Here is a 13,424-nt window from a genome sequence, read left to right as displayed (position 1 = left end):
TCCAGAACTTTCTCCACTGCAGTTGGCTTTGCTCACACATTCCACTGAATGCTGTGTCTCAACCTCTATCCTTTCTCTCGATCTCTCTCTCCTACTGCCTGTAACCGATCTGCCCCTTTTCTCTGTAGCGACTGGCTACAGGGAGAAAACGGTGTTGATCAAATACAATACTATGATCTACACACTTTTTTCATATGGGCACGCTAATATTAATTAGCCTCAGATGGTTATTTTTCGTGTGCCCTGACGACGCTTCACAAGGAAATCTCCCAAACTGAGAATTCACGTGTGTCAAACGCACATTTTAGAGTTAATAAATCCAGGGCACTGTGATTTGTCAGTCAGAGAATTCGCTTTCTTCAGTCCGCGGTCCGACAGTGAGGTGTGTTCCCATCACTCGAGTCCTGGCGTAACCCCCACAGCACCGTGCCGTGAACTCTAAAATCGCAACCTGTGTATGACGTCACCAGCCCCACAGCCCGTGAATTCAAAACGCCGCTTACACAGCGAGGCCAAAACAACCCAGTGTTAGGCTACTATGAGTGTTGAGTGTTATAAAGTATTTTCTTGAAGTTTTAATGATTTGTCTTTGATGTATAGAGAACAGGTACTCTTCTTGCAAGTTTAATTTCTCCATGCCTGACTCTTTCACCTTTGGCAAGAAAATCTCTCGGTAAGTCCTCGGAGCCATGCGCTGCTGCGGATCCCCCCTGTAATGAGATTGGAGGAACGGGACTGAGAGCAAAGGCAGCGAAAAACCCCGACCCGCAGCTTAAACTCCGGGAGTCCTCCATAGACGCCCTGCCATTCCTGGAAACGGAGCGGGTTCACAGGGATTTGGAAAAACTCGATGCCAAAACACACAGAACACTGTATCTGAGCGAGATAGCATTTAAACTCACTTTTAACTCTGTAGGAATGCCCTAGAACACGCAAACACCTTGCTAGAACAACTTTTCGACCCTCTTTGGGTTAGACTTTTTTTTCGCCTCTGTAATGCTGAGTTCAAAAAGAATGTTGAATGTGATATGGGAGACCTATTAAAAAAAATCGCTCCCCCAAAATCACCGGAGGGTGCCCCCCCCCCCCCCCGTCTCATATCTCACATCAGAGAGAGCGAGACAATATGCTGATGTTGATTTAGCCTTATAGGGCAGAACTGTAATACCGTTATGATGAAAAATGTCATTATTACCGTGGTTTGTTTATTTAGCCAAGTGTGCTGCCTTTTTCCGGGTGCACTTTTGATTCTAACTTGTTAACAGTTATTTTATAAATATTTTAAAAGATTAAATCTTCTGACTTTGGGAATGTGATGGTCAAGGTCTATTTTTTCTTCTCTCTCTCCCTCTCTCTCTCTCAAGGCCAATGTTAGCGTCACTCGTTTTGTCGCAAAAGACTGAAAATGCTACAGCTGGAATGCCGAAGGTCAAACACGAGTGGGCCTAATACCACATGAAAAGAACAGCACATATCGCGCTTAGCATTTATTGCTAACATGTCTTTTAATATTAACAGTGCGACACTGTACGTTTGAAATGTATTTTAAAAGAAATATGCTTATATATGCCTACTAATGGCTGTTCAAAAGCATGAGATAGCTACGGTCCTTCTTCTTGACTTTTCAACCCGGTTTTCATAACTGGGATATTACCGTTAGAATGGAGCGCATCAGCCCACTGCCTACCAGCGCCTTCAAAGACATCTGCACTGCCACACAGGCTTCAGGTATCGGCCTCTGACGAGGAGAATCAAAGAGTGGAAGGTTCTGAGAATTTTAACAATAATATCTGATACTGAACGAGAGGTCACAGAGAGAGAGAGAGAATTATGGTTTGTGAATTTAAATGAATTACATTAAACTGAATGTTTAATAAAGCTGACATATGGTTTCACAGAAAGAATCATTCGAACTTATAGCTGTTTTCAGTGTTATGCATAATTTGAAACCATTTTCAACTCAGTTTTATTAATCCAGTCAGCATCTCTCTCTCTCTCTCTCTCTCTCTTTCTCTTTAAATCCATGGCCCCAGCAGGTGTGAAAATGACAGTAAATTATGTGGGCCATAGCCAGTGTGAAAACTAGTGCATTCAGGAAACACAATTACTCTCTGCGTATATTAACCATATGTTAATAAGAATATATATTAAAATGTATATTCTCATTAAAAACATCGTCTGCTCCTCCATTCCCAACACTACTGATCCACTCCAGTGCACTTAACGCCACGATAGGTCCACTGAGGACGCCCTCCCCCATGTCCTGCACACCACCCTTACACGCACACAGACGGTGGACAAGGGAACTATGTGAGCCTGCTGTTTACTGATTACCGTTCAGCTTTCAATACCATAGTTCCACACACGCTGGCCTCCAGGCTCAAGGACCTTAGACTGAATGCCCCGCTCTGTGACTGGGTTCTGAACTTTCTTACAGGCAGACCTCAGGTAGTGAGGATGGGCCAGTTCACCTCTTACACCGTCAGCCTGAGTACAGGAGCCCCACAGGGTCGTGTCCTGAGCCCCCTACTCTACCCTCTCTATACACACGACTGTGTGTCCTCTCACAGTTCTACTTCTATCATCAAGTTCGCTGATGATACAGTGGTTCTGGGCCTCATCTCCAACAACGATGAGACCGCCTATCTGGGCGAGGTGGAGAAGCTGGTAACTTGGTGCCCGTTGCACTGCCTCTATCTGAATGTCAGCAAAACCAAGGAGCTGGTTGTGGACTTTAGTAGGAAGCAGCAGCAGACTTCCACCCCACCCATGATCAGTGGGGCCCAAGTGGAGAGAGTGAGTAGCTTCAGGTATCTTGGAGTACCTATCTCTGAGGACCTGACCTGGACTAACCACATTCAAGCTCAGGTAAAAAAGGCCAGACAATGGCCGTACCACCTGAGACTGATGAGGAAATTCAGGGTCCCCCCAGGGATTCTGAAAACTTTCTATACCGGGGCCATAGAAAGCATACTGACTCAGTGCATCTCAGTGTGGTATGCAAACTGCTCCGACCAGGACCGCAAAGCCCTGCAGAGAGTGCCGCGCTTAGCTGAGCGCATTTCCGGGACAGCCTTCCTCTCTCTGCATGACATCTACACCAGGCGATGAAGCACCAGAGCTATTAACACTGTGAAGGACTCCACCCATCCCAGTGACTGCTTGTTCAGCTTGCTGAAATCCGGCAAGTGCCTCCACAGTCTGATGGCCAAAACTGGGAGGCTCAGGAAGAGCTTCTTCCCCCAGGCCATCAGACTCCTCAATACAGACATGAGAAGTTGTGAGGCACTGATGAGCTGTGTTAGATGAGAGGTTGTGAGGCACTGATGAGCTGTGTTAGATGAGAGGTTGTGAGGCACTGATGAGCTGTGTTAGATGAGAGGTTGTGAGGTACTGATGAGCTGTGTTAGATGAGAGGTTGTGAGGCACTGATGAGCTGTGTTAGATGAGAGGTTGTGAGGCACTGATGAGCTGTGTTAGATGAGAGGTTGTGAGGCACTGATGAGCTGTGTTAGATGAGAGGTTGTGAGGCACTGATGAGCTGTGTTAGATGAGAGGTTGTGAGGCACTGATGAGCTGTGTTAGATGAGAGGTTGTGAGGCACTGATGAGCTGTGTTAGATGAGAGGTTGTGAGGCACTGATGAGCTGTGTTAGATGAGAGGTTGTGAGGCACTGATGAGCTGTGTTAGATGAGAGGTTGTGAGGCACTGATGAGCTGTGTTAGATGAGAGGTTGTGAGGCACTGATGAGCTGTGTTAGTTGAGAGGTTGTGAGGTACTGATGAGCTGTGTTTGTGGAGCATTAGCACAGCACAAGGCTCTGAAGTCAAGGAAAGTCAATGACATATAGAGGAAATTGACAGAGACTGATTTTGTTTACGGCTAAAAAGAGGAAATTGTTTTTTTGTTTTTTTTTCTTCTTCAAACCAAGAGAGCAACCCCACGTGGATGTCTGCTCAGAGACCATGACTGTTCTCCTCCTGTGATCTCTCCAAAGACAAGCCAATGTAATCATAACCTCCATTCCTCTTGTGTGGGAGTGGTTTGTGTTTTGTGTTTTGTGTGTGAGTGTGTTTGTGTTTTGTGTGTGTGTGTGTGTGTGTGTGTGTGTGTGAGAGTGTGTTTGTGTGTGTGTACGCGCACGTGCATGAGTACGTGCAGGCGTGCGTGTGTGTGTGTGTGTGTGTAGGGGTGAGTTGTTTTGGAAAGTGGCTTAATGCCCTTCTGTAAAAACACTAATAATGTTTGACGTGCAGTGAAATTTCTGCTCTCTTGTTTGCTCCTGTGTCTCTGTGGTGTTGCTGGGGGCCTGTCTGTGTGGAGAGGACTGACTTTGTCTCTGTCTGAGTTGTGTTCCTCTGGGACATTCACAGAACACCAATAACATCCTCAGGACCCAGTCTAACAAACACAATCAGCGCTCAGTCCACTCTGACTTAACATCGTTTACTCTGACTTAACATTGGTCCACTCTGACTTTCCATTGGTCCACTCTGACTTTCCATTGGCCCACTCTGACTTTCCATTGGCTGGTTTAGGGATTCTGCACTCTGTGGGCGGTTATTACTGCTCTTCATTACCCTTTACAACAGGCACAGATCATAATCAAGACACAATATGTACAGCACTGCATATTCACACTCATTACTGGAAACATACACACAATATATCAACACTGGTCTGAATCTGTGTTGTGTCTACAGTATTCAGGTGGTAAATGATTCTCTGTGGAGAATATGAGAATAACAACAGCAGAGCGGTAAAAGTGACAGTTTTGTAGTGTGTCAGCAACACCTCGGCACAGGATGACTGTAATATTTGTTACAGAGGACTGCAGCGTGAAGCTGCATTTTGTCAACAGTTTGTATCAAAAAATTTTTTTTGTTCAGTTTTATTCTAATCTCTCTCAAACATCTGAACCCATTTAAACACCCAAAGTTTAGCATGGGTGTTTGTCAGTTTTCCCAGCGAGCGTGTTGATATGTTTGCATGACTGAGATCTGAGTGTGATAGTTGAGACAGGATAGAGAGGAGATGAATCCATGAGAATGAGCTGATGAACTGAATGTGTTTCGTGCAGCGTTTTGTGTGTTGAAGAGTGGACACGCCGTTCCACATATGTGACCATTTTCATGAACATTTATGAGTACAAATGATGTGCAAAGAGAAAAGGAGAGAGCACAGAAAAGCATGGGTTTCATGAAATAGAAATTCGGAACTACTTTGATTGTGACCTTAAAATACCTCACCTCCCTTTGAATGGGTCTGTCAGTCACCAACAGCGCGATACCAGAGCCGACCTCTAGGGGGCGCACGGTTGCGGCTCGACCACGGCATGCCTCTGTGCCAGCTGTGGAAAAGCAGGCAGAACTAATCAGAGGATCAGATATGATTTTGGATGAGCAATGTTGTGACTGACTATGGCTATGTTAGAGAATGTACTTTAGCATCACACACTGACCAATCAGAGCTTTGTGTTCCCCTGAATGTTCTATTTATCATCAGAGTGACAGGACCCCTGGCCCCTCCTCCTCTCTCCCCCTCCCCTTGACTCAGAAGTGCAGCTGTGTCATGGTTTACTCTGTAACCTGTTTATGGGTTATAAACTGTTAGATGCCACTATGCAATGAATTTAACTGTGTTTTCTTGGTGGTACCCATTAAGTGGAAAGAATTTTTAAACTGGTGATGTAGTTGAGTATGTTGTATGTAAGAAAACTGGTGTTAACTACTCAGGTCATGGAGAGATGAACCTGTTTAAGAGCTGGACATGGAGTTACACACTGCATCACAACAACACATTAAAGATCCCATCTATAGTCACTCTCTTCAAAACAAAACAAAACAAAACAAAACAAAACAAAACAAAACAAAACAAAACAAAACAAAACCAGTACACCCCCAGGAAAATGTGAAATGAAACATCTCTGAACCCTCGATAAACCTCAGAATGAGATTCAGCAGTCGGAGAGAGAAACTGTTGAGATTCAGCAGTCGGAGAGAGAAACTGTTGCTTTGGGATGTTCTTTAATGGAATGGTGTGTAACGGAGTGACCAGAGTCATGTCAGAGCTGAGTCACTGTGTTACTGACAGGTCTAGAGTCATCAGACAGTCTCCTGTAGTCTCTGTGTTACTGCCAGGTCAAATATACAAAAACAAAACAAAACAAAGCAAAACACACTATACATTATAGACACCACTTTCCTTCTTTTTAAAAACTGATTGGTGACTTCTACAGGCCAGGTTCTATACACTTTAGCTGTAGAATGCATATAAAATGTAGGCATAGACAACACATACAGAGAGAGCCAGTCTGAATGTAACAAAACTACTGCATGTTACTGTGTCCAGTCCACAGCTCCAGTGGAATCCCCTGTTTCTGTGTCCAGCTCTGGTGAACGGTATGGAAATCCTCTCTGTGTCTCTATGGGTCAGTTGACCCATCAGTGATGGAGTTCACAGAGTTCCAACGGTCTCATAGAACACACAGGCAGACCCAAAGAGCCCATGGCTGATATTCAGTGGCTAAACAAACCTTGTCAATGCCAAGTTTTCCAAATGCTCATTCAGAAATGCAATAGCCAACCAAGACAGAAATAAATGTTAGAGAATTAAAGAGAACATTGATTATTCTAATACTCTAATGTCATGGAGTTTAAGCAGACTATTAGCTTCAGCCAATGTTTCCCCAAAATATTTCACACAATTTTGCAAAATATTTACAGAAATATTACAGTAATATTACAAAATTATTTAGAAAAATATTATGGAATCAGTTGCTAAATGCACATGGTGTGTGTCGCCACATTACATCACATTCATTCAGATACACACATTCATTTAGATACACACATTCATTCAGATACACACATTCATTTAGATACACACATTCATTCAGATACATTCATTTAGATACACACATTCATTCAGATACATTCATTTAGATACACACATTCATTTAGATACACACATTCATTCAGATACACACATTCATTTAGATACACACATTCATTCAGATACATTCATTTAGATACACACATTCATTTAGATACACACATTCATTCAGATACACACATTCATTTAGATACACACATTCATTCAGATACACACATTCATTTAGATACACACATTCATTCAGATACACACATTCATTCAGATACACACATTCATTTAGATACACACATTCATTTAGATACACACATTCATTCAGATACACACATTCATTCAGATACACACATTCATTTAGATACACACATTCATTTAGATACACACATTCATCTACTCTTACGTAGAGACACAAACAAAGCCTACACACGGGTAATCTGTAAAAACAACAGAGAACCAGGTTCCTGTACATCGAGCATTCCAGAAGGAAGTGGCTCTAACAAATGCCGCAGTTCAAGACACATCATAGAGTGGAATGTACCATAGACTAGAATGTACCATAGAGCGGAATGTACCACAAAGTGGAATGTACCATAGGGTAGAATGTACATTAACATATGAACTCCATTCTTCTAGTCAAGGTATCCTTTAAAGAAAGGAGGGTTTAGGAAGCATCATGCGGGCAGTGACTGAGCAGTGCACACTGAGGTTTGGAGTCTACTGAGGCGCTCCGGTGCACTGATTCCACACCAGTGGAGCTTGGCCTTTTGTTTAACATTTGGCTGTGGGGACAGAACACTAAGGAATCCTGATGTCCCAGATTAGAGTGGTTGCATGGGGTGTTTACTCCTGGACTAAGGTTTAGAGGTTCTTAGGTTTCCAGGGGGAAAAATCTTTAGCTGAAGTGAGAGAACCGATGTCCTGTATTCCATTCTGCCTGTGTCCACCTGCCAGACAGCAGTGACAAGTTCACAGGGCTCAGTGGACAGATCAATACACTGGGTTTCACAGGAGTAGAGAACACGGAGAGACAGACAGTGAATGGAGAGACAGACAGCATGGAGAGACAGACAGCATGGAGAGACAGACAGTGAATGGAGAGACAGACAGTGAATGGAGAGACAGACAGCATGGAGAGACAGACAGTGAATGGAGAGACAGACAGCATGGAGAGACAGACAGTGAATGGAGAGACAGACAGTGAATGGAGATGGAGAGCACTCCATCGATGGGAAGATGAGCTCTGTTTTGTCCAGCCTCTGTTTGGTGTGATGCCTGGCCATCAGTGTGAATGTGCTGGACAGACAGATGGACGGACAGACAAACAGACGGATACAGGGACAAAGTGGGATCTTTTTTGTGATTCTGGAGGTGAACTGTGGGATGAAGAGATAAAGTGAATCCAGTGATAAATATTACAGTAAGAAGAGCAGGCAGAGCACCAGGTAGTGATACAGACATTAATCCTCATCAGGAAACTTCAAAAACATATCCAAACCAGCAGATAGCAAGCTCCCAGTGTCCCTCTCCTTATAACATAACAACTACATACTGTATGTTTATGTGTATCTTCTATTACTAAACTATTCCTCCATATTCTGATTAATTACAAATGAGAAACCTTAATGCATATGCGTAAGTACAATGTAAAGATCTGTATCTACAGGTTAGTTACAGTTTATTACAGGAGTTATTGAAAAGATACAGTTATTAGAAACCCTTCATATGAAATACAGTCACAGTTTAGAAAACTGACGACGGAAGGGAGGAAATAAATGCGTTGTAAATCTGAGCTCAAATAAAAGGTTTGAACTTTGACGCTTCTTCCACGTTACCAGTGCATGTTTTACACATCCATTCACTATTGTCATTTACGCTCGATACATCGGTATTCCACTCCGATCCATGTCCTTCCCAAGGCAGTCGTGGCGTAATCCGGTCCGTGTTTTGCATCATACCGCACATCTACCCCAGCTGACTAGCAGTACTTGTTTACTGGTGGAGGGACACAGAGAAAGACGAGAGGGGGGAACCTATGCTAAGAGGCACCGCTGACAACACGGGTGAAGTTTTTCCACTTACAGCTAATTCCCACGCCGATAAGTTGGTTTACTTAGGCGTCTCAAGTCTTGTTGATGAGCTCTTAATTAACAGGCAATCAAGAAAGCTCGTTTGTTTCGGGCTAGCTTGGCTTTTGCGCAGCCGAAGACACGGGCTCACACAGCGCGGAGTTCGCATACTTCGGAGCATTGTGCTGGGAGCTCCGTTTTTTTTAAAAATATATTGGAATATTACATTTGAACTTCTACAATTTGAAGATACGCGTGGACTTAAGTGGATTTACGAAGTTCTAATGAACGTGGTTTTAGTGGGGGAAAACGCATATTTTCTTTCACACGGGTTGCAGCGTGTGTAAAAAGGAGGTCCTGGGATGTGTCCATTTCTCTGCACGTCTTCAAGGGCGAACTTCATGATACGGCGAAGAACCGGAGTACTTGGCAGTGCATGAAACGAGGCGACCTGTGGATTAGAGCCAATTTGTTTGGCCTCGGTATTGAGCCGTACGAAGCTCAACTAAACAAACGGGATTTGGTGCGCAAAGACAAATTCTAAAATAGCTATTTAGTTAACCAAACCAATTAGATTAGTCTTTGGACTATTATACAGAGCCAGACTTTGGGCAACGATACATTTCCCTGGAATTTTCAAATCAGAAACTTACCTCACCATCACGGGAAGCAAAAGCAGCCTGCAAGCAGTACCAGCCCGATGGATACTTTTTCCTTAGATCTGGGGGTCTGGTTCCTTTGGAATCAAGGATTTTTTACCAAATGAAAAACTTGGATATGTATCACAAGAATTTTTTAAAATGAACATTTTTTGTCACATATCGTTTGGAAGAATCCAAGATCACGTTATTTAGCGAAGAATTCAACTGTACTGAAAGTCTAAAATAAAGTTTGCCTGACATACATTTTCATTCTAAACGGAACCACGTTGGACCCCCGGTCCCTTTTGGGGGGGGACAGATCGAAGTTGTCGGTGAACAGGTTTTTTTCCCCCCTGATAGTTTTATTTATTAATTTTTTTTTTTTAGTTATTATTAATTTTTTTTGCCTCTGTTATTGCGTGTAGTGTAAATCCTTTCCACACTTTTTCCCCCCTTTCTTACGAACATCCCCCTCGGATTTATTTACTCCACGTTAAGATCTTGTTTGGGAGGCATGATGCGGCTGCAGACATCAGCGATAGTTTTGATCACATTTATCTACATCCTGTGCCAATGCGGTCCGTTAAACGGAGAAAGTAAGTAGTTATCAGCGTGAATTTCTCTTACAGAATCATGTGGGTTTCCCTGTCGCCAGGCTATATTGATACAATCAGCTCGCAAGGAGCGCTCACTACATAACATCAATGTTTACATAAAGCAATTTAAGTTGTTTTTATTTTGACGTTTTGATGTAGATTCTCATTTCCTACAACACCTTGTAGCTTCTGCAAGATATAATACTGTTTGCAAAGTCTTTTAATGTACGGACAATATGCGTATAATTTCCGCTCATTAAAAAACGTATAGGTTACGTAGATCACAACAAGTTTACCTTAGCTAATGAATTCTGTCCCTAGCGCAGAACTTGGGCTGTATGTTTTTCATGGCGAACTGCAGATAAAGTCCCCCGCCCCCCTTTTTTAAGTGTTATTGAGGCCTGGCGTGGATCCGTCAGCCCCAAGCCCAGATTAGCTCCAGTTACTGGACTCGGGTGGTCTGCCGCAGCGAATCTAAACTGGAAGTTGCAGGATTGGCTCGCAGGCGTAGGCCTCCTCTGCTCCTCTTGCAAATACTCATTTCACGTTGTACTGGAAACGTAAACACGTTTAGCCAAACGTTAAGAAGATTTCGAGATCCTATAAGTGCAGGATTAGCCTACATTATGGTCCTACTCCAGGGAACCGTAGCCCTGTCTGCCATGTTATCAATTAACTGCCTTGTTGACGTCGAAAGTGTGTGGAGTGTGTGAGTCGTATCGAGCAAAGCGCGTAATTTATGTGTGAACCACGCATGGTATTTCGTAATCGTGTTAAAGCAAGTGAAGTAATAATTATTACATATCTGAGAAAATCGTTGATTGATCAATAGTTGGATGCGTTTTTGTGTGAAGAGACCTTTTCATGTCACAGAATCGAGAGTTGGAGAGTCGTAGGGTGAACTGATAGCAGTAGATTATGTTACTCCTCCAAACAAGCAGGGCAGGAGAAGAACTGACGATGGGAAATTAACAGAAGTGGTTCTTATGGTCACTACATGGCCTCGAGCAACATTATAGTGTTTTTGTTTATTGTCGCACTCAGCACCACCCAAAACATGTGCAGTGACGTGTTTAAATCACCCTATGATAAACGAAATGTAATAACCTAACATGTCTGACATTACCATAAACTGAGTCTTCTAAGGGAAGTATCTGAAGGGTTTATGGAATACAGATTATTCGAGTATATGATAATACCTTTTAATGTTGTACCGAACCTTGCTGCCATTGTAATGACGTTTGTTTATTTTTGATGAAGAGGAATTGTATTAGCATTTAATTTTTTTTAATGCCGTTCAGATGCAGTTTTCTCACTTCACTGAGATTCCTTCTACTGGTATTTCGCGATCTGTAGTAAACAAACACATATCGACAGTCAGGTTAAAGGGATAACAGGTCACCGTTTCGTTTTGTTTTTATGTGTTTCTTTGTTTCCTCAGTTGCAACACTTGAAAAATCCTCAATTATTTGCACTGAAAAACTAGGGAGCCCCCTGGGGAAATGTTTAATATATATATATATATATTAATGTCAGGACATTGAGCACCCTCGCAGAAATCTTTGCGTTCCCTTGCAAATATTCTGCGCTCACGCGCTGATGTCGTTCTCTCCGGTTAGGCTACCATTTGCCGGTATGTTAAGTTGACGTATGGAGCAATTGATTGGATTTTACTTTGACCTCGGTCTCACATACAAAGATATAGCGTTGATTCTCAATAGCAAACACGTTTTCGGAGCTCTATGGGAAGTAACACAGCGCATTGTCTGTTATGAAGTTACATCAACGTTTGTTTACTGTATTCTGACGTTCTGGATTGGCCACTATAATAGGCTAGTTTTGCGAGTGAATCTAAATGTTTATTTTTGTTTGTTTGTTTTTTGCCAGAGAACGTAAATAGTTTGCGAGGGAACGCAATGTCATAACATTAATCTTCTCATTTTCACCTTGTCCTCTCAGGGCCTCTATACCAATCTCCTTTTCACTAAAGATTATTTCACACTTGAAACAGTATTGCACAAATGTGCCTGTCACCTGACAACGGAAAAACATTCCATTAATGTCTCACTCAGAGCGGCCAAAAGCGAGCTAATCAGAGCGCACATTAACGACGGGCCTTACTGGAAATGCGCGTCATGCCACAACTAGGTTACAAGGAAGTTCATTTCAAAGGTTATGTTTATGTAAATCTTGGAACCGTTGTATACACACAGACAAGCACAAAAAACAACTGTTCACTTCCCTCACCGAGCTGCACGCTCTCAGCAGTATTTGCATTTTCATTGGAAAGTCATTTCCCTCTTGGTGAGTTGCCTAAGGATGCAAAACAAGCGGAAGACTACAATTTACTCCAATCAGAAGTACGCAGTACACGTCACACGCACTTTAACGGGTTTGTTTACTAAACAAACGTGGTCCTACCCAGACGGGTTCTTTACTTTTTCAGGGTGGTCTATTAAGCGCGCGGGAGTCATATTGCATCCCATCATAAATGCTGCTAATTATTTGCAGCAAACTTGTTCCTTGTATAGGAGTTTTCGGTCGGTGGATTTTTCACTTCCTTATATATGACTTGGACTATTTTTTTGGGTGGGACGGCGGGGGGGGCTTTAGATATAAAATTAAAAAAAAATCAAGGGACTGAGATATTTTGTCCTCGATGACCTGTTTAGAGAAGAGGCGGAGTTACTTGTTTTCGATTTCTGTTCACCTGTGGAGGAGGAACGCTAATGCCGCGAATGAGCGGTAGCCTCTGTAGAACGAGTTTGCTGGGCTAACGATCTCAACACTGGCATCGAATCGCTTGTCCCTTTATTTATATATGCCAGTCTGTTTTTGTTTTTTTAAATAATTTGTCTTCTCTGTTCTGTTTTTGTTTTCCTTTATCATGCAGCTGTGTATTGTCACTCTCCAGTTCAAAGTAGAACAAATCCAACGCCAACCTTCCCAAAATCGCGCTTTAATTTATTGATCTTTGTAATTATTTATTTTTCTATTTTTCTACACTCGAAGAGCTTTTCCGTTGACGATTTGTTCAGCTCAATTTGCACGGCTGTGTTTGTCATTTAAATGGTAAAAGAACAAAAATTCAGCTTCCGGATCATTAATAATGATGAATACATGTTTACGCAAATGTTGACTGAATATGATCTTGCTGTGTGAATCTGAGAAACACGCGAAATGAAAGCAGTTTAGGAATATCCCGAAAGCCAGAATATGACGTCGTTTAGATT

General features: G+C 42.6%; 1 protein-coding gene across 1 annotated transcript in view; it reads left to right on the top strand.

Moving 5' to 3' along the window:
- The first annotated feature begins 10,005 nt into the window (after positions 1–10,005).
- Positions 10,006–13,424, top strand: part of insrb (insulin receptor b) — a 64,089-nt gene continuing 60,670 nt past the window's right edge. The window contains exon 1 of the mRNA XM_030784409.1: positions 10,006–10,191. Coding sequence (XP_030640269.1) covers positions 10,110–10,191 — 82 coding nt within the window. The 5' untranslated portion in view covers positions 10,006–10,109. The remainder of the gene's footprint in view (positions 10,192–13,424) is intronic.

The sequence above is a fragment of the Chanos chanos genome, chromosome 9, assembly GCF_902362185.1.
Source record: "Chanos chanos chromosome 9, fChaCha1.1, whole genome shotgun sequence".
Classification (NCBI taxonomy): Eukaryota; Metazoa; Chordata; class Actinopteri; order Gonorynchiformes; family Chanidae; genus Chanos; species Chanos chanos.
Note: the sequence above shows the minus strand (reverse complement) of the source record. Positions and strands in the feature narration are given on the sequence as shown.